At 41.1% G+C, this 23,307-nt stretch overlaps 1 protein-coding gene across 1 annotated transcript in view; it reads left to right on the forward strand.

Moving 5' to 3' along the window:
* SLC38A1 (solute carrier family 38 member 1) overlaps positions 1-19,849 on the forward strand; it is a gene marked incomplete at both ends in the record, with an annotated part of 62,899 nt that extends 43,050 nt beyond the window's left edge. Inside the window, 12 exons of the mRNA XM_080706380.1 lie at positions 2,205-2,278; positions 4,494-4,586; positions 4,893-4,974; positions 6,525-6,607; positions 8,425-8,483; positions 8,603-8,719; positions 10,700-10,779; positions 12,796-12,896; positions 15,996-16,114; positions 16,991-17,132; positions 17,480-17,577; positions 19,748-19,849. Coding sequence (XP_080562506.1) covers positions 2,205-2,278; positions 4,494-4,586; positions 4,893-4,974; positions 6,525-6,607; positions 8,425-8,483; positions 8,603-8,719; positions 10,700-10,779; positions 12,796-12,896; positions 15,996-16,114; positions 16,991-17,132; positions 17,480-17,577; positions 19,748-19,849 — 1,150 coding nt within the window. The remainder of the gene's footprint in view (positions 1-2,204; positions 2,279-4,493; positions 4,587-4,892; positions 4,975-6,524; positions 6,608-8,424; positions 8,484-8,602; positions 8,720-10,699; positions 10,780-12,795; positions 12,897-15,995; positions 16,115-16,990; positions 17,133-17,479; positions 17,578-19,747) is intronic.
* Between the last annotated feature and the right edge of the window lie 3,458 nt (positions 19,850-23,307).

Raw genomic sequence — 23,307 nt, forward strand, 5'->3', positions numbered from 1 at the left:
AGCCGTGGGAGTTTAGCAAGAGCCTCAGCAACTTAGTGAGACCCTGTTTTAAAACAAAGAATAAAAAAGGCTGGGGTGTACTTAGGAGGTAGAATGACTCTGGTTTCAATCCCCAGTACTACCAAAGGGGGAGGGGAGATGAGAAGAGACCCTTCTGTTCCCTACAGGGAAGCCCATGCCTTCTGTGCCTTGGGGGCCTGTCAAATGCATAGGTAAAATTCCCTCACTTAAGCAATCTCTGAGTAAAGTTCAAAGCTTTGATACACATACTATTTATCTTATAGGATAAAAGAAAACTCATCAAGCCACAATTTGTCCTGTGTCTTTTTCTCTGATGGAGCATATCAAGTCATAAATCATAGACTGTGATCATACAACTACGGGGTTGGTTAATAAATGCTTGCTCCCAGTTTCTACTGACCTCCACCTGGAGTAGATCATAAAGGACTTACCCTCTTAATCATCCTCCTCACTCAAGGTTTTTAGCTAAATAAACGTGTGTCTGAGTACATTACCTTAATCATCATAATTAACCTGAAATCCCCTTTATTGGCAGGACAGTCTGGCCTTTACCCAAGTGTTGGGTTTTCTGCTCTTTCAGTGTCTGCTTTACATCTGTGGGCCTCTGTCTGTCTTGTCTTCTGGTCATCCATCTGTCTACTGGTGGCCACTCTCCACTGCCTCTTTGTCTCCATGGGCTGTAGATCAAAGGAAGGAGCAATCGTTCTGCCTGGGGCCAGCGAAGGCCCTTGGGAGGTGGCCTCTGAGCCACCCTGTTCAACAGGTGTGGGGTGGGGGAGGGCCAGGAACTAGCAGCCCACACCAGGAACTGCAGGACATGCCAAGTGCCTGTCAACAGCACTTGCTAGGAAAATAGTTGCCTTTAACTGCACAGATATGGACTCGGTTGCAGTCCTGTCTCATACTAGGTCTGTATTTCCCTAGGTCAAGAAATACATATGAAACCTCTGGGGAATGGAATTTTTTTTCCTTTTTAATAAATAAATTTTATTTCCAGTTGTCATCTGTTTTAACCAAATGATTCAGAAATAATCTATGTAATCTCCCATATCGTTTTAACTGTGCTTTTTTTTTCTTGAGAAGGGGTTGATAATGAGCCAGATGTACTAAAACAAAACCATGAGCTCATCATTTAAAAAAAAAAATCTTCTAATTGTACTTGCATAATTTCCCCACTAGTTAAAAGAGGTGCGTATTTGTCTAAGAGGAACCAGGTGCAAAAAGAGCTAATTAAATTAGTGGCATAGTGTATAGATTAAAAAATAACTGTAGATGACATCATTGGGTTTGTGGTGTTTTTATTACAGGTGAGGAATCTAGAAATGGAGGAAGTTGAGCAAATACCATCACAAATCATATCACTCTCCTAAGATCCCTGCAAGCTTCTCCCCTTACCCTCATCCCCAACCAGTGTCTCCCCCAGATGAAAAGTATACATACCAAAGACTACAAAAGCAGTTTTTAATAATGTTGATGTCTTAAAGCCATCTCAGCTGAAACACTCCGGAGAGCTATTTGGCCTTTGAATTACGTAAAGGACTTAAACTGGTAGAGTTACTCAGATTATAATGAGCACTTCTTTATTTGGTAGGACATTTCTATTGAGGATTTTAAGGGATGGTGACTAATAGGTTCCGCATTTTGGATACTGCTAACAAATTATTTTAGCCATATAAATAAACCTTTGCCTTTCTAAAACACAAGGTCAGAATATGTTGTTTTTGCTGTCTATGGTGGTGTATGATTGTAATCCAGTACTTGGGAGGCTGAGACAAGAGGATCGTGGGTTTGAAACCAGTTTCAGCAATTTATCAAGACTCCTAGCAACCTAGAGAGACCCCCCCCCCAGTATTGGTGATGGAACTCAAGGGCATTCTACCTCTGAGCTACACCCTCAGCCCTATTTTTTATTTTTATGTTTAAACAGGGTCTCACTGAGTTGCAGAGGGCCTAAGTAGCTGAGGCTGTCTGCAAACCATGATCCTCCGGTCTCAGCCTCCCAAATGCTGGGATTACAAGCATGTACTACCACGCCCAGCTTAGAGAGACCCTTTTTAAATAAAAAATAAAAAGGGCTAGGAGCGTAGGTCAGAGGTAGTATGCCCCTGAGTTCAACTGGAAATACCACAAAAAAAAAAAGAACACGTTTTCTAGTTGTTAAAATATGATTTTTTCTTTTTCAGGATACTTTTGACTTCAGTGACATTGCTATCTATATATTCAATAAACCTTCTATTGATCTGTTCCAAGGAAACAGGTAAGCAGAGAAAGTCTTCTAATGTTGTTAAAGCCAGGGTGAATAATTTTCATAGTAAATTACAAACAAACAATGCCTTTTCTGTTCAGCAATTTTATTATTAAACAGATGCCTTTGACCTCTAGTAACCAGAAGACTTATGGTGGTATTTACCTAGAGAAACAAGCAGCAAAGTTTAAATTGTCACGGACAGTGAGCATACAGTGTTGTCATCAAATGAACCCTCATTTGTGTCTGATTTTTTACTTTAAAATGACTTCATTTGAAAGGCGTCACTTTTTCCTTAGGCCTTTATAAATCATGAACAAAGATCCCATGTTTTATATTGGCCTCCAAGGCTTTCAAAGTAAACAGACCTTTTATTCTCGTTGGTGCATATTCCAAGGAGAAAATATTGCTCCTGAGGCCGTGTGGGGGTGAGCAGGCAACCAAGGACTTCAAGTTCTCTGGGCAGTGTTATACCTGAAGTGTTTATTTTCTGTTCCTGAGACACTGGATTATGTTGGTAATGCTTTGACTTTTACATTAGCTGAAGCCACACCAGCCAGCTATTACTGTATACAGATGACTGGAACATTTTGTAATCTAGCCATTGTCTAGTTTAAACACCAGTCTTATAAGGGATTAAACAAAGGTTTAATTATAACCTGGCCCATATTGCTTTCTGTGAACCTTTTGAAAACATGAACTGAACTGTCATAAAGAAGTGTAAACTAGCCGGGTGTGGCAGCACACGCCTATAATCCTTGTACCTAGGAGGCCAAGATAGGAGGATCACAGATTCAATTTAGCAAGACCCTATTTCATAATGAAAATAGAAAGGCTTGGGGATGTAGTGCAGGGGCAGAATACCCCTGGGTTCAGTTCTCAGTATCCGAAAAAGAAGAAGCATAAAAGTGTTGTAGAATTTTTCTGTGCACATGGTACATACAATTGAACTGAGGGCCATCGGCATGCTAGGCAAGTGCTCTACCATTGAACTACGTCTCTGGCCCTTCTTACTTTAATTTAGACAGGGTCACTAAGTTGCCGGGGCTGTCCTCAAACTTTTGATCTTCCTGCCTCAACCTCCTGAGTAGCTAGATTATAGATGTGCACCACTGTGCCAGATAAGCAGTAGTTTGGTTTTTTTTCTTTTCGTGAATATTTGGGGATTTTAATATTTATTGAAATGAGATGGTTAACCACTTTAGAATTTTGCTTTAGTCTGCTGCTTTCTTTAAGGAGTTACATGTCTTCAATTTAAATTTTATGGATGATAAAATTCTTATTTGGTGACTGTTAGATGTTTTTCAGCTTGATATATTTAGGACTGAGAGGTTGACGGGATGTTATGAAGATAATTCTGTTAGGCTAATCAACTCATATAATTAATCCAAAAGGAATATTTTTGTCTCAAACATTAGGATCTTGTGTGTGTGTGTGTGTGTGTGTGTGTGTGTGTGTACGCGTGCGCGCGCGTTACTTGGAATTGAACAACCCAGGCACATTCTACCTCGGAGCTACAACCCCAACCCCCCCCCCCTTTTAAAGATTTTTGCTAGGTTGCTGAGGGTCTCACTATTTTGCTGAGGCTAGCCTTGAATCTGCAATCCTCAGCCTCCCAAATACTGGAATTATAGGCATGTGCCACCATGCCCAGCTCATCAGGACCTTTTTAAAGTGAAATCTTTAATGGTATACATCAACCTGAGAGAAAAAGATCAGAGTGAGATTTTCCTCTCAAGGAAAGTAGACGTAGTTAAAAATAAGCTCGATGCCCTAGTCGTTTAATTATAATGCTTCTGCAGTCAGCTTGAAAAAGAAGAAATGGCGATCAGACCTGACCTTTAAGAATGTCAAGAAGCTGGGTTTTTGTTTCTCGTTTGTGGCACTGGGGATTGAACCCAGGGGCTTTCTACCTCTGGGCTGTAACCCCAGACCTATCTTAGTTTTTATTTGGAAACATGTTCTAAGTTGTTAAGGCTGGCTTTGAACCTGTAATTCTGTCTCAGCCTCCCAAATTACTGGGATTACAAATCATGTGCCAACATGCCCGACAAGAGCCTGTTTTATAATAACAAGGCCTACACTCTGGCCAAGCCAAGATGCATATTTATATGTTTGATAAAGACTCAAAATAACTTGGAATAGTCAAGTGAAGGATGAAATGTTGGCTATTTTAATTTTTATAACCTGGTCATTTCTTGTGCCCTCAAATTTGCTTTTTAAATAGGCTGCATGGTTTTTGAAAAGCTGGGGGAACAAGTGTTTGGCACCACAGGAAAGCTGGTCATCTTTGGAGCCACGTCTCTGCAGAACACTGGAGGTAAAAGGCACATGATTTTCTATACATAAGTTTCAAGAATGTGAATATTATTAATTTTTCTCATTCTGGTAGTTGGGTGTCCACATGAATTTGACATGATTCAAGCAGTTATTCTTACTGCTAAATGGGCACATGGGAAGTAAAACAGAAATAGCAGTCATTTATTTAAAGGAAAATATACTACTGGGGGTAGGTACCTTTGTGTCTTGGTGAAGATTAGTCTAAAAACAGGTTGGTAACCTTTCATATAGCTTGCAACATGAGCCTTAGTATCATCTTTCTAAAAATCTTCTCATATTTCTCTAGCAATGCTGAGCTACCTCTTCATAGTAAGAAGTGAACTACCTTCTGCCATAAAGTTTCTCATGGGAGAGGAAGAGGAATTTTCGTAAGTTATATACCATTTTTTTGTAGTAGAACTAAAATGGTTTTAACTGAATGTAAGATAAAATCACAAAGTTTGCATTTTATAAAAATTGCAGAAATAAAGTTTTTCCCAGGCCTTTTTTTTTTTCTTTGTTGTTTCAACAATAAGTTTCTTTGGGATGATATAAATGGAAGAAGCAGAGAAAACCATTTGAATATGAACATTTAAAAGGTAGATTCATCATCAGGCTGCAAACAGTCGATACTACATTTTCCCAAGACCCTGAAATCTATATCTAGTTCCTGTGAAATAGAAAAATATAGAGTATTTTTAACACAGAAGTAGAACATAAGAAGAAAAAAAAATTGAGGCCCTAGTCTCTTGTCTCTTTCCCAAAGACAATTCATAGCGTTTGGGAACAAAATTTACATGAGCCAACCTCATTAAAGATGATTCTAGCCCTGGAAAATGTCATCAGCTGCATTGACACAGCAATTATGTTTGACTTCTTGTTCTCACTTCTTGTGGGTTTTAGCTTCTCTGTGTTTCCTTAAGGAAGAGTGGTAGAAGCCAGAGTTCCTAGTGCTGTACCTCAGGATACAAGGTCAAAGTCAAGAGATCAGTAAGAGAAAAATGCCTACCCGTGGGGACTTGATTCTCACTGATACTAGCCAAGCAAAACAAATAGGAACTTTCTCTTTAAATAATTGATAGGACAAGTTGTAATCTGACAGAATGCGATGTATGCATTCAGCTTTGAAACCACATAAATAATTCAAAGGACTGCCACATTTAGCCAATGGAAGAGGGAAACAAAAATACCCCTTCTTCTATTACGTAGGAGTTAGGCTGTAGTAAGAGAGTAGTGGTTGGGTTCAAAGGTTTGAATTAAACCTGAATATGGTTTTAAAAAGTAATGATGGTTAAAAAATAGTAATAAAAGTGGATTAATATCAGAATATTATAGTGATAAATGCGTGTCTATGTTTATTAGCAATACAATTCCCAGTAGCCAAATTATGGAACCAGCCTAGGTGTTCATCAACAGATGAATGTACTACAAAATTATATGATATACACACCATGGAATTGGACTCAGCAATAAGGAACAAAAAATTGTGTCATTTGCAGAAAAATGGATGGATCGAGAGAACATTATGCTAAGTGATATTTGTTAGTCATAGGAAGTGAAGGGATATATGCTTTCTCACATATGTGAAGCTAGGGAGTGGTCAGGATACAAGAAGGACTTCAGATAAAGGAGGAGAAACCTCAGTGGAGCAGTGGAGGAGAAGGGGAAGGTGATGGTAGAATTAATGAAAAAACACTTCCATCCATACTCTGGACATACACAAAATTATCAATGTCGATCTCTTGTGAGCCGGGGAACCTCACCAAGTGCTGTGTGCATATGTGTCCCTATCACTCTGAACTACATTATGGAATGAGAGTCAATGTACCAATAGAAGTATCTTTTAAAAATTATAGTATGTTGTAAAATTTTACACTTATGGGAAGAAATGTCACTTTCTAAACAAAAAATAGAACCCAGCTGCTTGCCTGCCTTTCAGAGCCTGGTATGTGGATGGCCGAGTTCTGGTTGTGATGGTTACCTTTGGCATAATCCTTCCTCTGTGTCTTTTGAAGAACTTAGGTAAGTGGTGGCGCACACCTGTAGTCCCAGTACTTGGGAGGCTGAGACAGGATGAACTCGGGTTCAACAGCCAGTCTCAGCAATTTAGTGAGGCCCTGTTTCAAGATAGAAAATAAAATAGAGCTAGGGTTGTAGCTCAGATAGAACATCCCCAGTTTCAATCCCCAGTACCACCACCACAAAAAAAAAAAAAAAAAAGAATTTAGATGAGGAAAGATCTCACCTTTATCATAGTCCCCACAGTGCCCGGGTAAATCCGAAACCTAATAAAAATGAGTAACTTTGCCTCTGCTTCCACTTGTAGAATAATGATTAAGTGATTCATAGGTTGCAAGTATTAATTAGGCCTGAGGTTAATGTGAGATAAAAGCACACTCTGTGATTTCCTGAGCAGTCCCTCTACTACACTGAGATTGAGAACAGATACTGTTATTTTCAATAGCATAACTTATAGGCTGCTCTAAGAAAGCCTCAGAAAGTGGAATTCTCCCCAGGGTCTTAAATTCTCAGATTATTTAGTCAAGCAGACTTTCAAATCTTACATCAAGACAGAAAATTGTTTGTATTTATACCCAGACGTATCATGGCTGGGTGGGATGGTATGCCCCTATAATCCCTGTCTTAGGAGGTTGAGACAGGATATTGCAAGTTCAAGGTCAGCCTTAGCAATTTAGCAAGATCCTTAGCAACTTAGTAGGACCAAGTTTCAAAATAAAAAGGGCTGGAGGTGTAGCTCAGAGGTAGAATGTCCCTGAATATAATCTCCAGTATCAAAAAAAAGAAAGAAAAAATATATATATATATGATGAAGCACTCTTAAAATTTAGAGTCTAACTCATCTCATCTCAGTGATGTCCCTTGCTGAAGGGAGAGAGAGAAGTTTAAAATCAGAAGTAACAGATGATCTCCAAGTCATTTCCATTTTATTTTGACATTTGTTTCTTTGCTTCTAGTTGGAGACAAGTAAATGTGGCACTATGAGAATTTCATACATGGAATAATAAGGCCAGGTTGTCATCCAATCAAAAACCTCTAAATGACATTTTCTTTAAATCTGAGCTAACTCAAGGCAAACGTTTAAAGTTCTTCCCAAAATAATATTAAACCAGTTTTTTGTTTCTGTTTTTTTTTTTGTTGTTGTTGTTAAAAAAATTAGATATCTATGGAGTTTGAAGTGGGTCTTTTTTGTAGTACTTGATTTTCTGGTTTGTGGGACAGTGTAGACTTTTCTATACCTATCTCGGTAGCTCTTTTCAGTTCACATAGAGAAGGCATGTTTCCTGAGAAAGAGAATGATGCAGTCCCCAGGAGACTACTTAATTCCACCTTTCTGGGCTCATGGGAGTGGCGCAGAGCTCTCCTGAGCATTCTAGGGGGATCGAGTAGGATCCGTAGGTACTCTGTTTGTCCCTAGAACTTCACTTCATTCACTCTGCATGCCTCGTCTGGAGAGAGAAATGATATACTTGATAGCATTTACACAAGAAATGCACAGTAAAGAGCCACCAAGAGTATCAAGGAGCACTGGATTTGTCCTTAGGACTGCATTAGAGCATACAGACACACAAACTTGGGAAGCACCTATTTTCTGGGTGCCTTTTTTGGAAATCTGTGTTCTTTAGTGTGCCAGGGAATAGCAGAATCAAAACACATATATAAGTCCTATTTTTTGCTAAATAAAGTAGCACTATCAAATGATAAATCTTATATTTACATGGGCATGTATGCGCATCATTGGAGTCCCAAGCTATGCCTGAAATAACGCATTGAGAAAGATGATTTAAATAATAATTTTTTCTTTTCTTAACTTTTTAAAGGGTATCTTGGCTATACTAGTGGATTTTCCTTGAGCTGTATGGTTTTTTTCCTAATAGTGGTAAGTACTGCTTTAAATGGTTGGTTTGATTTTAATACAGAGTACAAAGCCATATAACAATTATTCATTATTTGGCTTTAATAAAATCTACATTGCTTTTCCTATATTTTTAATGCCAGGTTATCTACAAGAAATTTCAAATTCCCTGTATTGTTACAGCACTAAATTCAACAGCAAATGCTAATTCAACAAACGTTGAACTGTGTACACCAAAATATGTTACTTTCAATTCAAAGGTAAGTTTCCTTATCTTTTAAAATAAGCATGAGCAGTATATATCTTATCCTTGTAATGACACTCTTTTGAGTATATTATTTTTAAAAAGAACACACAGTGCTATTGCTTCTATATTCCACAATCCATTGAAATGCACATATATTTCACCCTCCCTCCTATGTGACTTAGGACAACCTTTAGCATTCTCTGTGGAAATCTCTTTCTGGATAATTATCTCAGCTCTTCTCTTCTCAGCCTCCTAAGTACTGGGATTGCAGGTGTGCACCACCATGCCCAACTCCTGTTTTATTTATTTATTTATTTATTTATTTATTCATTTATTTTTCTCTTGTTATCTCTTTATTCACTTTGCCTCTGAATCTCCATTTTCTTCTCTTTTAATGTCCATGATAATGAGACTCTCATATGTGGTTTTCCCGGTTTGGTGTTAGTTCAGTAGCTATTCAATAAAGGACATGTTATTATGTTGGGGAGTGAATTTCCAGGCTGCATAGTTTGTTGTTGTTGTTGTTGTTGTTGTTTGTTTTTTGTTTTGTTTTGTTTTGTTTTTTGCAGTACTAGGGATGGAAACCAGGGGCATTTTAAATCTGAGCTACATCCCCAGTCCTTTTTTTAATTTTTTTTTTTTTTAAACAGGGTCTTACTGAGTTGCAAAGGGCCTAAGTACCTGAGGCTGGCCATGAACCTGGATCTTCCTGTCTCAGCCTCCCACATGCTGGGATTATAAGTGTGTGCCACCATGCCCAGTTTCCAGGCTGCATAGTTGAAAAAGGTTTGGGTGGGGGACCCAGCAAACCCCAAGTAGCCATACCTTCACTGTGCACTCCTGTAGTTGGAGTTGTGAAGCAAGCTTCTTTGGGGTATGTTTATCTGGGAACATGGAGTATTTAAACAAAGCCTCCAGCTCTCCCAGATATTTGGGGGTGAATGAGATATGCTTTTGAGGTTTCTTCGAAATTCTGGAAATGGCTGGATTCTATGGTGTCAAGAACATGCTGGGATCATTCACAGCAAAGCTGTATGGCAAAAAAGACCCCCTGGGCACTGTATCATAGGATTTTGTGCAGTACTGCATTGATGTACAGAAACTAGCTGGATATGGTGGTATCAGGTTAAAGCTGGAATCATTTGGGTAGTTAACGATCTGGCTGGGGACCCTCTAGGGCAATTCTGCTCATCTCAACTGAAATCTGCTGAGCGCTCTCCTTTTCTTGGTTCGGTGTTCTTGGTTCGGTGCTCTGGTCACACTGGACTTGCTGCGTCCTTTGAACAAAACATGATCTTTGTCGTTCCAGGATTTTGCATATGTCTCCTCTTCCATTCTCTCACATAATACCTAGCGATCATGTTGGTCTCCCAACTTTCAGTCCTCCTTGCTGGATCTTGCTCTGGAAATGTGCTTTCCTTTGTGTCCTGTTTTATTTTATTATTTTGAAACAGGGTCTCGGTGAATTGTTGAGAGCCTTGCTAAGTTACTGAGACTGGTCATGAACCTGCTATCCTCCTCTCTCAGCCTTCGCAGGATTACAGGCATGTGCTACTACACATGGCTTAAGTGTCACCTGTTAAGCATGCTTCTGTGCACCTGACCTAACCTAACTTGATATAGGCAAGTCACCTAACCTGTAAGGGAGTTAGAACAGCAATGACCTGTCTGCTGCTTGGGGTTGCTATGGTGTAGGAAGGTGCCATGTGACTGGGTATTGCCACATCAACATGGGTTTGCAATGCTGGAAATGCATAGAACACGCTGAAAGTGGGCCAGATGTAAAACCCCGTGACAGTGCCTATGGCAGCAGCTAGATAGGCCGCCAACAAAAGCTACTCCTGTTTAAGAGATCAAACCTTCCTACCAGCCGAATAATTCAGGGATTCTGAAGCGATGTCAGACAGATGAAAAGCCAGTCCGGATATGGAGCTATATAATTTATATGGTAAAGATGTCTATTCTTAGTGTTTCTATTTTTTCTTTTACATAGACCGTGTATGCTTTACCCACCATTGCATTTGCCTTTGTCTGCCATCCCTCAGTTCTGCCAATCTACAGCGAGCTCAAAGAGTAAGAGATTTAATTCCTCTATTTTAGTCATCTTCTACCCTCTCATTAATCTTCAAGTGCTGTATCAAAATAAACAGACATAGATAATGAACCCTCAGATTTCAACACTTACTGACATTCAGCCAATCTTGAGCTAGTGCTCTATTGAGAAAAATGAGAAGTCTGTAGTATTGTTTGACTTGTTAAGTATGTAAAGTGGACAGCCATCTGGCCTTTTTTGTTAATTTTATTTTCCCAATACTGTATTTCTTAGAAGAGTTCAAATATTTGTGCTAAGCCGGGCATGGTAGCACATGCTTGTAATCCCAGCATTTGGGAGGCTGAGACAGAAGGATCACAATTCGCAGACTGCCTCAGCTACTTAGTGAGGCCCTCTGCAACTCAGTGAGACCCTGTTTCAAAATAAAGAATAAAAAATAGGGCTGGGGGTGTAGCTCGGAGGTAGAATATCTCTGGGTTCCATCCCCAGTACTGGGGTAAAAAAAATGTGCTGCTTTTTGTCACTTCTGATCACTTTGCAAGCAGATAATAATGTTCAATTGGTGTGAAAACCACTAAACGCATTACCTCTGGTTTAGGTAGGAAAAAAAATGCTGGCAAATCAAACAATGAGAAATTAATATTGAGACAACAAACTAGGCAAAAAGAATATTGCTGTTCATTTGAAATGATTCAGTGGATTTTTTTGTGTGTGTGTGGTTGTACTGGAGTTCCTGGAAGCCCTTCTACCTTCGGGCTACACTCCCAGACCTATTTTACACTTTTTAAATTTGGAAACAGGGTCTCTTAAGCCAGCACAGCTGGCTTCAAACCTGCTCGATCCTCCTGTCTCCGCCTCCCAAGCGCGGGGATTACAAGCGTGTGCCACCATGCCCGGCGCTCAGTGGATTTTTTTTTTTATTCTTGCTTTAGAGAGGAATAAAGGTCTGCTTGTAAATTTCTTCATGTGTTCTTTTTAGCCTACTGTTATTAGGTTTATTTCATTTAAAAATAGTATCCGTAGCATAGTCTCAAGTTCAGAAAAGATATATATAGCTATTTCCATTTTGGCACACAAAAGTTGGTGTCGTTTAGCATTGGATTCCCCCTCTCATATTATCTCTCATTGGATTTCTTCTTTCATATTAAGTTGACACATAGCTAAATTTTGAAATATTTTGTCTATCTACATATAGAGTATGACCCTATATCTGGGTAATTTAAAGATGTCTTTGGCATCTTTTAAATGTAATGGTCTAACTTTGAGTTCATAATTTTCTCAAGTGTGTGCTTCTTAGTGTTCCCTGTTTTCTACACACTGTGACATCCCGGGCTCTTTGTTAGGACACCACCAGATATTATGAGTATCTGTCGTCTGTTATGGAGTACAAATTTTGTACATTATCCCGGCAGTTAAAGAAACTTGAAGGGTCATCTCAACCCCAGAGTAAACTTGACCTAAGAGATGGAGCCCACCAGCTTCTTGCCCGTGACCTCCTGGGTACTTATTGCTCTGGGGACACACAGACCACCCCCTCCCATCCCTGGGGCTACTCAGTGGGCAAACCAGACTCCAAACAGCAGCTTTAGAGATGGAGCCTGTGAGGTCAAGTTCCAGCTCTGCTACTGATATCTGGGGCTGAGACAAGAGCACTTGAATTTTTCTTTTCTTTTTTTTTTTTTTTGGTGTGTGTGTGTGTGTGTGTGTGCGTGGTCATGGTAGAGATAATAGTAAGCACAAATATTAAAAAGTACTATCTGCCCTTCAGATGAGAACTTGATGTCTTTCAAAAGAATGGGGAAGAACATTCAAGGAAGCATAGTTTGTAGTCCTCTTCCTCACAGTACCCATTTGGAATTAAAGTGATGTTCCAAGTGGCATAATGGCTGAGTGTATTTTAGCTGATCAGAGCTGCCCGATCCTGATAGGAAGAAAGTTAAGTTAGTACGTTCCTCGGTGTTAATTAACCCTCGTGCTTCAATTAAGTAATAAGTAATTCCCACATTTTAATTTCTCAAACTTCTTTGTCTTTCTAGTCGATCACAGAAAAAAATGCAGATGGTTTCAAATATCTCCTTTTTCGCCATGTTTGTTATGTACTTTTTGACTGCCATCTTTGGCTACTTGACATTCAATGGTAAGTAGCCTCTGCTGACACATACATTGTAAAAATTAATATCAATGTTACTCTTGACGTGGAGTCAGTGAAAGCAGCAAAACTAGTCATGGGTTTTGCTGGCTTTCTTGTTTGATGTTGCCTTTTACATTTTTCTGTAAACTGCAGAATAAAATAATCGCAATAATGCTGTCATTTTTTTCTCTCCTAATAGTGTCTTTGAAAGAAATTCCGTTTTAGAAACATGCCATCTTTACTTAGGAAAGTTTAAAACTCTATCAGAGAAGGCTTTCCTAATTGATGCCGCAAATTGGGTCAGATTCCATTAATAGAAAAGAGAGACAGAGGCAGATGTGGAAAGTGAGAAAGGGAAGACTGCCACACTCATGACACCCTGCATTAATTAAAAATAAAATGTCTAATTGTTTACCGGAAGTTGGAGCCTTACAAAGATTGGAAGGAATGACATAGAAAGTTTAAAGAAAAAGAAACTGGTTTGCCTGCTTTTCTGCTTTTATTACTTCTTCATCCTCTCCTATTTAAATGCTCCTGAATCTTTTTTTTTTTTTTGTGGTACTGGGAATGGAACCCAGGGGCATTCTATCTCCAGACTACACTCCCAGACCTATTTTTTAATCCTTTATTTTGAAATAGGGTCTCTTTGAGTTGCAAAGGGCCTCACTAAGTAGCTGAGGCTGTTCTCAAACCACGACCCACCTGTCTCAGCCTCCCGAATGCTGGGATTACAATCATGAACCACCACACCCGGCTTCTCCTGCATCTTTATTTAACATCTTTCATTAGCATTATCATTTGTGACCTAATTTAAATATATCTTTCACAAATCTTCTCTATTAAATAGCATTTCTTTTTGGCATTTTTTCATCAACAAAAATGTCTCATCATTTAAACACATTTAAAAATTGATTCAGGCCGGGCATGGTGGCACACACTTGTAATCCCCGCGCTTGGGAGGCGGAGACAGGAGAATCGCGCAGTTTCAAAGCCAGCCTCGCTGGCTTAAGAGACCCTGTTTCCAAATAAAAATATAAAATAGGTTTGAGAGTGTAGCCCGGAGGTAGAAGGGTTTCCAGGAACCCCAGTACCACCAAAAAAAAAAAAAAGGTTCATTCAGCATGCAGGTGCAGGGAAAGGCTACTGGGCTGATGTAGTCGTGTTCTTATCTTCGCAAGCAGTAGAGAATAGCATTATCTTATGAATCCATAACTGCTACATTTAATTTTTTTGTATAAAAATGGTATTTCTGAGGTTCCTACAAGTCACAGGACAGGCGTGGGTGGAGGGAGAACTAACTGAATAGTCTGCTGTTAACTTCATCAAGCTATGATATTTCTTTATAAATTCTTTTCCCCACATATAAGAGAATACCAAACCCTTTTGTATTCTTAAAAAAAGGGTGTAGCTATTTTAAAATAGTTATGGAATTTGAATCAAGAAAATTAGACCTGAGATTTTTACTATTATTATTAGAACTGTTAGTCCTTTTTCAGAAACTCGGACCAAGCTCTGGGACCAAGCCTCATGGTACAGATTAGAATTTTTTTTTTTTTTTTAATGGTTCTGGGAATTTGTTATACTACTAGGACCCCAGGGTTTTCTACCTCTGAACTACAGCCCCAGCCCTGTTTTTTATTCTTTTATTTGGAAATGGTCATGCTAAGTGGCTGTCAGCCTCACTAAATTGTTGAGTCTGGCCTTGAATTTGAGTCTGCAATCCTCCTATCTTAGCCTCCTGAGTACTGGGATTACGGTTGTGGGCCACCAGACTTAGTTTACAGATTAGAATTTGAATTCCAGGGCCCAGAATCTTTTTTGGGGGTTACTGGGGATGGAACCCAGAGGCATTCTACCTCGAGCTACACCCCCAGCCCTATTTTTTGTCTTTTATTTTTGAAACAGGGTCTCACTGAGTTGCAAAGGGCCTCTCTAAGTAGCTGAGACTGTCCGCGAACCATTATCCTCCGGTCTCTGCTTCCCAAATGCTGGGATTACAAGCATGGGCCACCACGCCTGTCAAGGCCCAGAATCTTGAGATTGGTTTAGTAAGAAGCCATGAAAAAAGACAAGAAGGAAAATGATCTCCTGTTAACCGTGTGCTCATTTCCACACGGCACTGTGACTCATTCCAGCATTGGTAGTCCTTAGTCAGTCAGTTAATCAGTTATTGCTACTGAGGATTAAATCCAGGGTCATTCTACTTCTGACCTACATCCCCATCCTTTTAGTTTTTTTAATTTGGAACAGAGTCTAAGTTACTGAGAGTCTCTAAGTTGCCCAAGCTGGCCTCAAACCTGTGATACTCCCGTCTCACCCTCCCAAGTAATGGGATTTTAGGCATGCACCAACATTTCTGGCTTGGCAGTCTTTTAAATAACACTTTTTGAAATTCTGAGTTGAGATAAATTCAAAGAGGTACATAACCCAAGTACTTTGTTTTTGTTTTTACAAGAAAAGCACCCACGAGCGGTGCGCTCTTGGCTGCTGGTGAAGCTCGGTTGGTCCTCTGCTGCTTGGCCAGGGGATGTTGAGTTTTCAGAGGAAAGTGAAGGAAAGAAGGTGGCCTGCATCCCCGCAGCAGGCTGTGACTGGCAGGCATGGCATAGAGTGGCCCCAGGGGGAGGACATCTGGATGGAGGGGCCTTGTGCTTCGTCTGCAGGTGTTAAGGCCAGGGAAGGGCCCATCTGATGATGGCTCCTCGTTCCCTGTGGCTACATTTGCCCATGTGCAGTGGAGTACGCCTCACACAAGGAGTGTTCTCTCGCCTTTATGAATTGGTATTGTTTTTCCTTTTTTTGCAGCACTGGGGATGGAACCCAGGAGCATTCTACCTCTGAGCTACACCTCAGCCCTGTTTTTTAGTCTTTATTCTGAAACAGGGGCTCACTAAATTGCAGAGGGCCTAGGTAGCTGGCCATGAACCTGCGATCCTCCTGTCTTGGCCTCCAAAGTACTGGGATTACCATGCCCAGCTGTAAATTGTTTTAAAAGATACTGCAGAATATTCCCTTCTTTGCCCTTCGGTTGCAAATTCATGGTTGTTCAGAAAAACTCATTCAGGCTCTTTGTCTCCTTTGAAACCCTGTTGCTTTTCCCTTTAGATAAAGTGCAGTCAGACCTCCTCCACCAGTACCCCAATAAAGGCGACATCCTTATCCTGACGGTGCGGCTGGCCGTCATCGTCGCTGTCATCCTCACGGTGCCCGTGTTGTTTTTCACGGTGAGTACAGGGCTGCAGTGCAGTCTGAGGGACACTGCCTCTGGCCTTTCCTTCACTCTCAGGAGCCCGTTGCAGAGAAAGCCTGCCCTGCTGACTTCCCTGGTCCTTGAGGCTGCATCAAGGACCCAGCTCCTAGGTCAGTGGGATCAGTGAATGAGTGTAGCCTCTTTGATACAGGGGACTGTACCCAGGGGTATTCTACCTCTGAGCTACACCCTCAGCCCTGTTTTATTTTTTATTTTGAGACAGGTTGGTGAGGCTGGCCTCAAACCTACAATCCTCCTGTCTCGGCCTCACAAATGCTGGGATTTCAGGCGTGCACCACCACCTCCAGCTTAAATCTGAATTCTAATTACTCACTCTTTTACAGAGAAATATAGACAGAGTGGTTGAATCTCAGTCACCAATGATGGGAGAATGTAGAAAGACCAGAAATGAACACTAGAATTTAAGTTAAAGCAATTACCCTGTCCAAAGGAAAGATCTTACTACTATTCATACATATACTTTCCAGTTTAAATCAGGACCCCACCCCTCCTTTCTACATCCACTAGGCATTGCAAAACATGTCACAAATCCCTGTATGCCACGAAATCAGTTATTCTGCCAGGTGTGGTGACGCACGCTTGTAATCCCCGCGCTTGGGAGGCTGAAACAGGAGGATCACACAGGTTCGAAGCCAGCCTCAGCTACTTAGTGAGACCCTGCTTCCAAATAAAATATAAAATAGGTCTGGGAGTACAGCCTGGAGGTAGAAAGCCTCTGGGTGCCACCCCCAGTACCACCAAAAAAAAAGAAATCAGTTATTCTACTGAGAAACGGGAAGTTGGCGTGCTGTTTAGGCTCTATAGAATCTTTCTTTTTCTTTTTCTCTAGGTCCGTTCATCTTTATTTGAACTGGCTAAGAAAACGAAGTTTAATATGTGTCGCCACATCTTGGTTACCTTCTTACTCTTGGTTATTGTCAACTTGTTGGTGATCTTCATCCCCTCCATGAAAGATATTTTTGGAGTCATAGGTATGGCTTTATGACTTTGCACTTAACCTTTCTACAACATGCTACAGTGTTTAAAGTTAAAATTTGATAGCTGGGCATGGTGGCGCGTGGCTGTAATCCCAGTACTTGGGAGGTTGGGACAGGAGGATCACAGGTTCAAAGTCAGTCTCAGCAACTTAGTGAGGCTCTTGGCAGCCTAGCAAGATTCTATTTCCAAAGAAAAAATAAAATAGGGCTGGAGGTGTATTTTAGAGATAGAACACTCCTGAGTTCAATTCACAGCACCATACAGGTACAAAAAACCCAATATATATATATATATATTTTACAATAACGTGTAAACTTCTCTTTTTTTTCTTACTTTGCAGGAGTCACATCTGCTAATATGCTTATTTTCATTCTTCCTTCATCTCTTTACTTGAAAATCACAAACCAGGATGGAGATAAAGGCACTCAGAGAATCTGGGTATGTCTCTTGCCAGCTACTCTAAATTTTCTGATTAGCTTTCTTGTTTAAATTTAGCAAGTTGAAAGCCAGGCATGATGGCTCACACTTGTAATCCCAGCATTTAGGAGGCTGAGACAGAAGGATCACCATTCATAGACAGCCTCAGCTAAAGAATAAAAAATAGGGCTGGGGGTGTAGCTCGGAGGTAGAATGCCCCTGGATTCCATCCCCAGTACCGTGAACAAAACAAAACAAAAACAATAAAAAATAGGGCTGGGGCTGTAGCTCGGAGGTAGAATGCCCCTGGGTTCCATCCCCAGTACCATACACACACACACACACACACACACACACACACACACACACACACAAGAGTAAGTTAAATAGTTCATCTCTGTACCATTTCCTGCTCCTTTCATTTGCCTTGAAGGGAGGCATTAGCCCTGTGGTTTCCCTTTTGGGAGATATAAAATTTAGTATCTAAATTTTCTCCTTTCCCTCAAATATCTTTTCCATTTTTCCTCCTGTTGTGTCTTAGCTTTGTTCTGGCCCAGGGCGTGGCCCACTGGGAGAATAGATGTTTATACTGCTGTGTCTCCATTAGGGCAATGTCTTGTCTTCAGCAAGATAGGAGGTAGAGACTCAAAAAGATTCGATGCAGTTCACGGTTTCTGTGCGATATCTTGTCACATAGTAAACTTCTTCCTGCCACACAGGGCACGTGCAGGGCCATAAATGAAATGTCTGAGTTAGCTTTAAGAGTCGTTTTATGATTTGACAGAAATGCTTTGGAGCAGGCAGACCTGGATTCAAAAACTACCTTTCTATATTGGGATTCTTGTTTCCAGGTCTGGTGAAGTTCAAGGGCATCTTGAAGGTGGTGCACTTGGAGACAGTGAGGGGAGCAGGGGTGAAGTGGCTGCTACTTGAGTCCCTTCTGGAGCACCCTTTTGCTTGGCCTCGGAGAAGGCTTCTCACCTGCCCTCCCCGATAGTGTAAGCACTGCAACTGCACTTGTCACCTGAGTCAACAGAGCCCGAGGAGGGCCAGAGGCAGGGCCAGCCCTGTGCATTTACGGGAAGCATCTAGTTCCTAAAAAAGGATTATCGCTGAAGCCACAAATCCCAGATGCTTTAAGACTTACCCGTAGGGTCTTCACAGGGATGGAGAGGCAGGGGCGGTCACCATGGCACACAGTGAAATATACTCAGAATACATCTGCAAATGGTAGGAGCCTGTTGCCCTTGAATTCTATGGGCCTCTCCATTCCTGTTCCCATCATAAAGCTGGCTCTACCAGATAGCAGTAGACAAGGTCTCTCTGTCTGTGTAGGGACTGCAGGAGTTAGACTAGTCACCCCCACTGTTTCCCTCTTCTCTGTCCCTTTCCTCTATCTCACCGTCAGTTTCCTTCCCCTGCAAAGCTCTCACTGGACATTATCTAGCAACTAGATTCAGGAGTTCCCCAAATTCTAGGCTTAGGATTCTGTCTACCTGTGGCTTTCATCAGCCCTTTAAGAAACTTTGTTCTTGACACCTGTTTTTTTATTTCTCTTAACCCGCCCACTTTGCTTCTGCATGTACTCGTTTTGCTTTTGCAAATGGAAACGTTACCCAGGCGTGGTGGTGCGTGCTTATCATCCCATTGCTTAAGAGGCTGAGACAGGAGAATTGCAGGTTCAAGACCAGTCTTAGCAACTTAGTTAGACCCTGTTTTAAAACAAAAAGATAAAATAAGGCTGGGGTATAGCTCAGAGGTAAGAATACCCCTGGTTTCAATCCTCAGTCATCCACCCACCCCCAAAATGGAAATATGAGCCTGCCAGTGTTAACTGAGGTTGGTAGGTAAAAAAACAACACACATGATCTGGATATTTTCACAAAACATTTTTTTAAGTTATAATCTTAGTTTGAGAGAAAGATATAAGGATACCTAGTCACCTACAGGATGAATATGCCATGAATTTAAAGAGCAGAGTGCAAGCTCTGCTCAGCTTGCTGTTATTTTCCCATTCTTGTAGAATCAGGTTCACATGATTTTAGAGTCCTCCGTTCAGCAGTGGTTGTAACAAACCCCACATATAAGGGGACATAAAGGGAAAGGGAAAAGATTTCTGTTTTTATTCCCCAAGTGCTCAGGCAAAATGTCAGCTACACTGAAAATAACCCATGCCTTTCTGTTGCTCCAGGCTGCCCTTTTTCTGGGTCTGGGGGTGTTATTCTCCTTGGTCAGCATTCCCTTGGTCATCTACGATTGGGCCTGCTCATCGAGTAGTGAAAAAGGCCACTGAGACAAGCCAAGAAAAGAAAACCTTCTAGTCCGCTGCCCATGGCGTCACCACACATCAGCAACCCCTCGTCACTTCTCCAGCAAGTTTACAGATGCAGATGGAAATGTTCAAGATTCTTAAGATGGAATAACGCTTCCTTTGTAACGGAGAACTGTCTCTATAATGGTTCATGTCCCTCCAAGATTTGGGATCTGTTTAGGGATTATAGATCCCTCTCTCACTCCTCCCCTGGCATACTTCCAGCAATCATATTCTCCAGTGCTTTTCCAACCAGTTTTTTTTCCCGCTCTCCTAACTGTATTTTGTGGCTTTGCAGTCTCTTAGAACTTTGAAAACATGCTCGTCAGTCATGTCTCTTATGCGTTCAGATCGACTCAGAAATAATTTTCCTGCCAACATTCAGCTAACACATATCTGTACCTTTTTAGAAGAGAAAATAATCTTGAATTGTATATATTTATTTTGCTTTACAGAAAAAAGTGGTTTCATAAGTAATTTGCCTATTTTGGTTAACATAGCACACAGGGATGATCCTAGGAGCGTCACAGGGTGCGCGCCTGCCGTTGGATGGATCTGAGCATGCCCAATATTTGAGGCAGCTCCGACCAGGGCAGTCCTGTTCTCCAGCTGGTATTGCATCCTGTTCTGATGCAAGGACATTCCCTTGGGAGTGTCCTCAGTTGCAAAGGGTGGGGATGACACAATGGCTAACGTACTAAATCACACATTTGGGTAAGCTAGCAAATGAAACTTTGTTTCCCTTTTTGTCTCACCTGCAGTGAAAAGCTTGTCCACATGCCTAAGAGCATGTTCCTGCGATGCAGAGTGCCTTTGAGTCTCTACACCTGCATTGCTGAAGGGATGGGAAACATTTTATCAGATTATAAGCCCAGCAGCACTTGGTCGTGTCCACCAGTTTTCTGCAACAGAGAATAATGTGTACTTAACTAGGGATGATCTAGGATAAGGAACTCCTGTTTTATATTGGGTACTTTAGGAGAGTCTTTAAAGACTTGTTTTATATCTATAAATCTAGGTTGTTACAAATACAAGATTTTTGTACCTTAACTAAGCCTCATTTCTATTTCTTCTCCATTAACTCCCCATCCAGTCTTGAAAATAAACCCTCAGAGACAGTCTTTATGAAGAACCTCTCATATTCACTGTGTACCTTCCTTCCCCCTTGGGGCACACGGAAAGGCCTTGGTGTCCGCACTGCCCAGCCTAGCATGCCTCCTGCCGGAGGACAGAATTGCCCCTACTCTGCCCAGTCCCTCTCCTAAAGGGAGCAAAGGGAAGTTACAGAGACTGAAAACAGAGGGCCTAGAGGATACTCCACTCCTTCTGTTTTCGTCATTTGCTCAATTCACCTTCCATTCACAAAGTGAATTTAGTAGCTGGAGAGGGATAGAGGATACCAAGGAAGCCCAGAATGACATCCCCCTACGCTGGCCATCCCATCGCTTGCAATGGATCATCCCTGTCTTACTCATGGTTAGGAAGTGGATACGTTCTGTAAGCCGATCTCTTGAAAGGGGGCTTATCTGTGTGTATTCTGGTGGAATTTTCCAAACACCTAAGCTCACCAGGCACAGATTTCTTATCTGGAAATAAGTCAAGTCTAACCGCAGACAGTTGGCAGAGTTTCCAGCCACGCTCTGGATTTTGCTCCTCCCCAGCTCAGATCCCAAAGGCCATTGCTCTCACAGAGGGTCAGTCACATGAAACTCTCCCCTTCCTTTACAGACCACTGTCTGCAGATAAGGCAGGCATCAAAGCATCTGTTGCCGTCCTCTTGGAGAAGGAAAGCTTATTTCCTGCTTTGCATCATTGTAGCCTTTAATACAATGTGCGGAATTATAGCCATATTGGTTCAGAGTGCAGACAGATATGTACACCTGGCCTAGATCGCACACCTAACCTAGTAAAATCCATGGCCATCTTTGTCCTCTCCAGAAGTGTTTTCCCTGTTATATGAACAGTGATATAGAAATCGAGCAAAAAGAGGTTCCCTTGGCCTTTGGGGCTTGTCTAGAACACCAAGTAACGAAATAGGGCGATGGATATCCCTACATTAAAAAGAATACCTAATTTATTTTACAGATAACACTATGCTTCTCCTCATTGCTCTATCACAATTCATCTGACATTCACAAAGTGAATTTAGAAAATTATCATTTACCCGGGGATATGTGGTGGTACTGTTTTGACTCTGAATCTTGTGTGTCAGTTGGAGAATTTATTATTATTTAAAATCTATTTATTTAGAGGAAGCACATTGTTGGTGTCTGTGATTACATGTTTTCAGCCATTCTTTGTATGTTTATCCAAGTTTGCTGTTGACTGACTATAATCGACCCCACTGTCATTTGTCAGATACCACTGATCACATGATTTGTGTGAGATTAGCTGTAAAATGTACCGCTCTCCTTGTTCAGAGTAGCAAACTGGTAGCAAAAATTACACGTATTCCAGATGTTAGGCAGAGTTTAAACAGCACAATTCAAGTGCTACAAATATTTTTTCTGCTAAATTAGTAGAGTAAAGAATACTAGACCTTAGTCATGAGAAGCAGCAGCATATTTTCTTCTGGTAGATAGGATCTCTACACTAGTGAAGAGTGTCAGCTTTGCTCCTTGGGTTTAGAACTGTTTTCTAGTGATTGTAACACAGAATATTTCAAATCCCCAATTTACTTAGTGTTACTGGAAGTGCGGCTAGTGAAACACGCACCAGAAGAAAATCCATGCTTTTTAGGCAGGGGTCGTCCCCAGTGTATAAGTAAATCATGTTCTAAAACTTTGTGAGTTGGTTGGTTGCAATCTGGAATATATTTTCCTTTAGAAATTAGGTTACACGTGGAGGTCAGGTAGAAAAGATTATCAAGCCCATAACTGAGCTGAAATAGAATAACATAATATGACTACAAACAACCAAGCCACCAAGTACAAGCAGATTTCCACAGGGTATTTGTTCAGAGCTGCCAATAGTATGTTACTGCCTCTTATTGGTAGAATCTGGACTGTCCATCCCAGCCACCTATAACCTGCTGGGCAGTGAGGCAGGGTCACCACCATGTACAGGTGACCCCAGTGGCTTGAGGCAAAGGTGAGTAAGTCTGGAAAGCCTGGTGGAGATGACACAGTTGAAAAGGGACCCTTCAGTGGGTAAACTTACAGGGACATTCTTTAGCTCAGGCCTTTTTTTTTTTTTTTTTTTCTTGGAAGTCTCAGGCTGTCCAGTTTCTATTTGTATAACTTTTTGCTCTCACAGTTCAACTCCTTCCCTGCCACTCCAGAAAAGGACAGTGTGGCATAGCTTTTCCTGAATGCTAGTCATGTGGCCTGCACACAGCACTTTGAGTGGTCTCAGTGCAAGGAGCCATGGCCTAATGCCCCATAATCAGAGAAAGGGTAAAAAAGCTCTCTGCCAATTCTTTTCATATTTATCCTGTTGAA

Source organism: Muscardinus avellanarius, assembly GCF_963383645.1.
Source record: "Muscardinus avellanarius genome assembly, chromosome: 11".
In the NCBI taxonomy this organism is placed as follows: Eukaryota; Metazoa; Chordata; class Mammalia; order Rodentia; family Gliridae; genus Muscardinus; species Muscardinus avellanarius.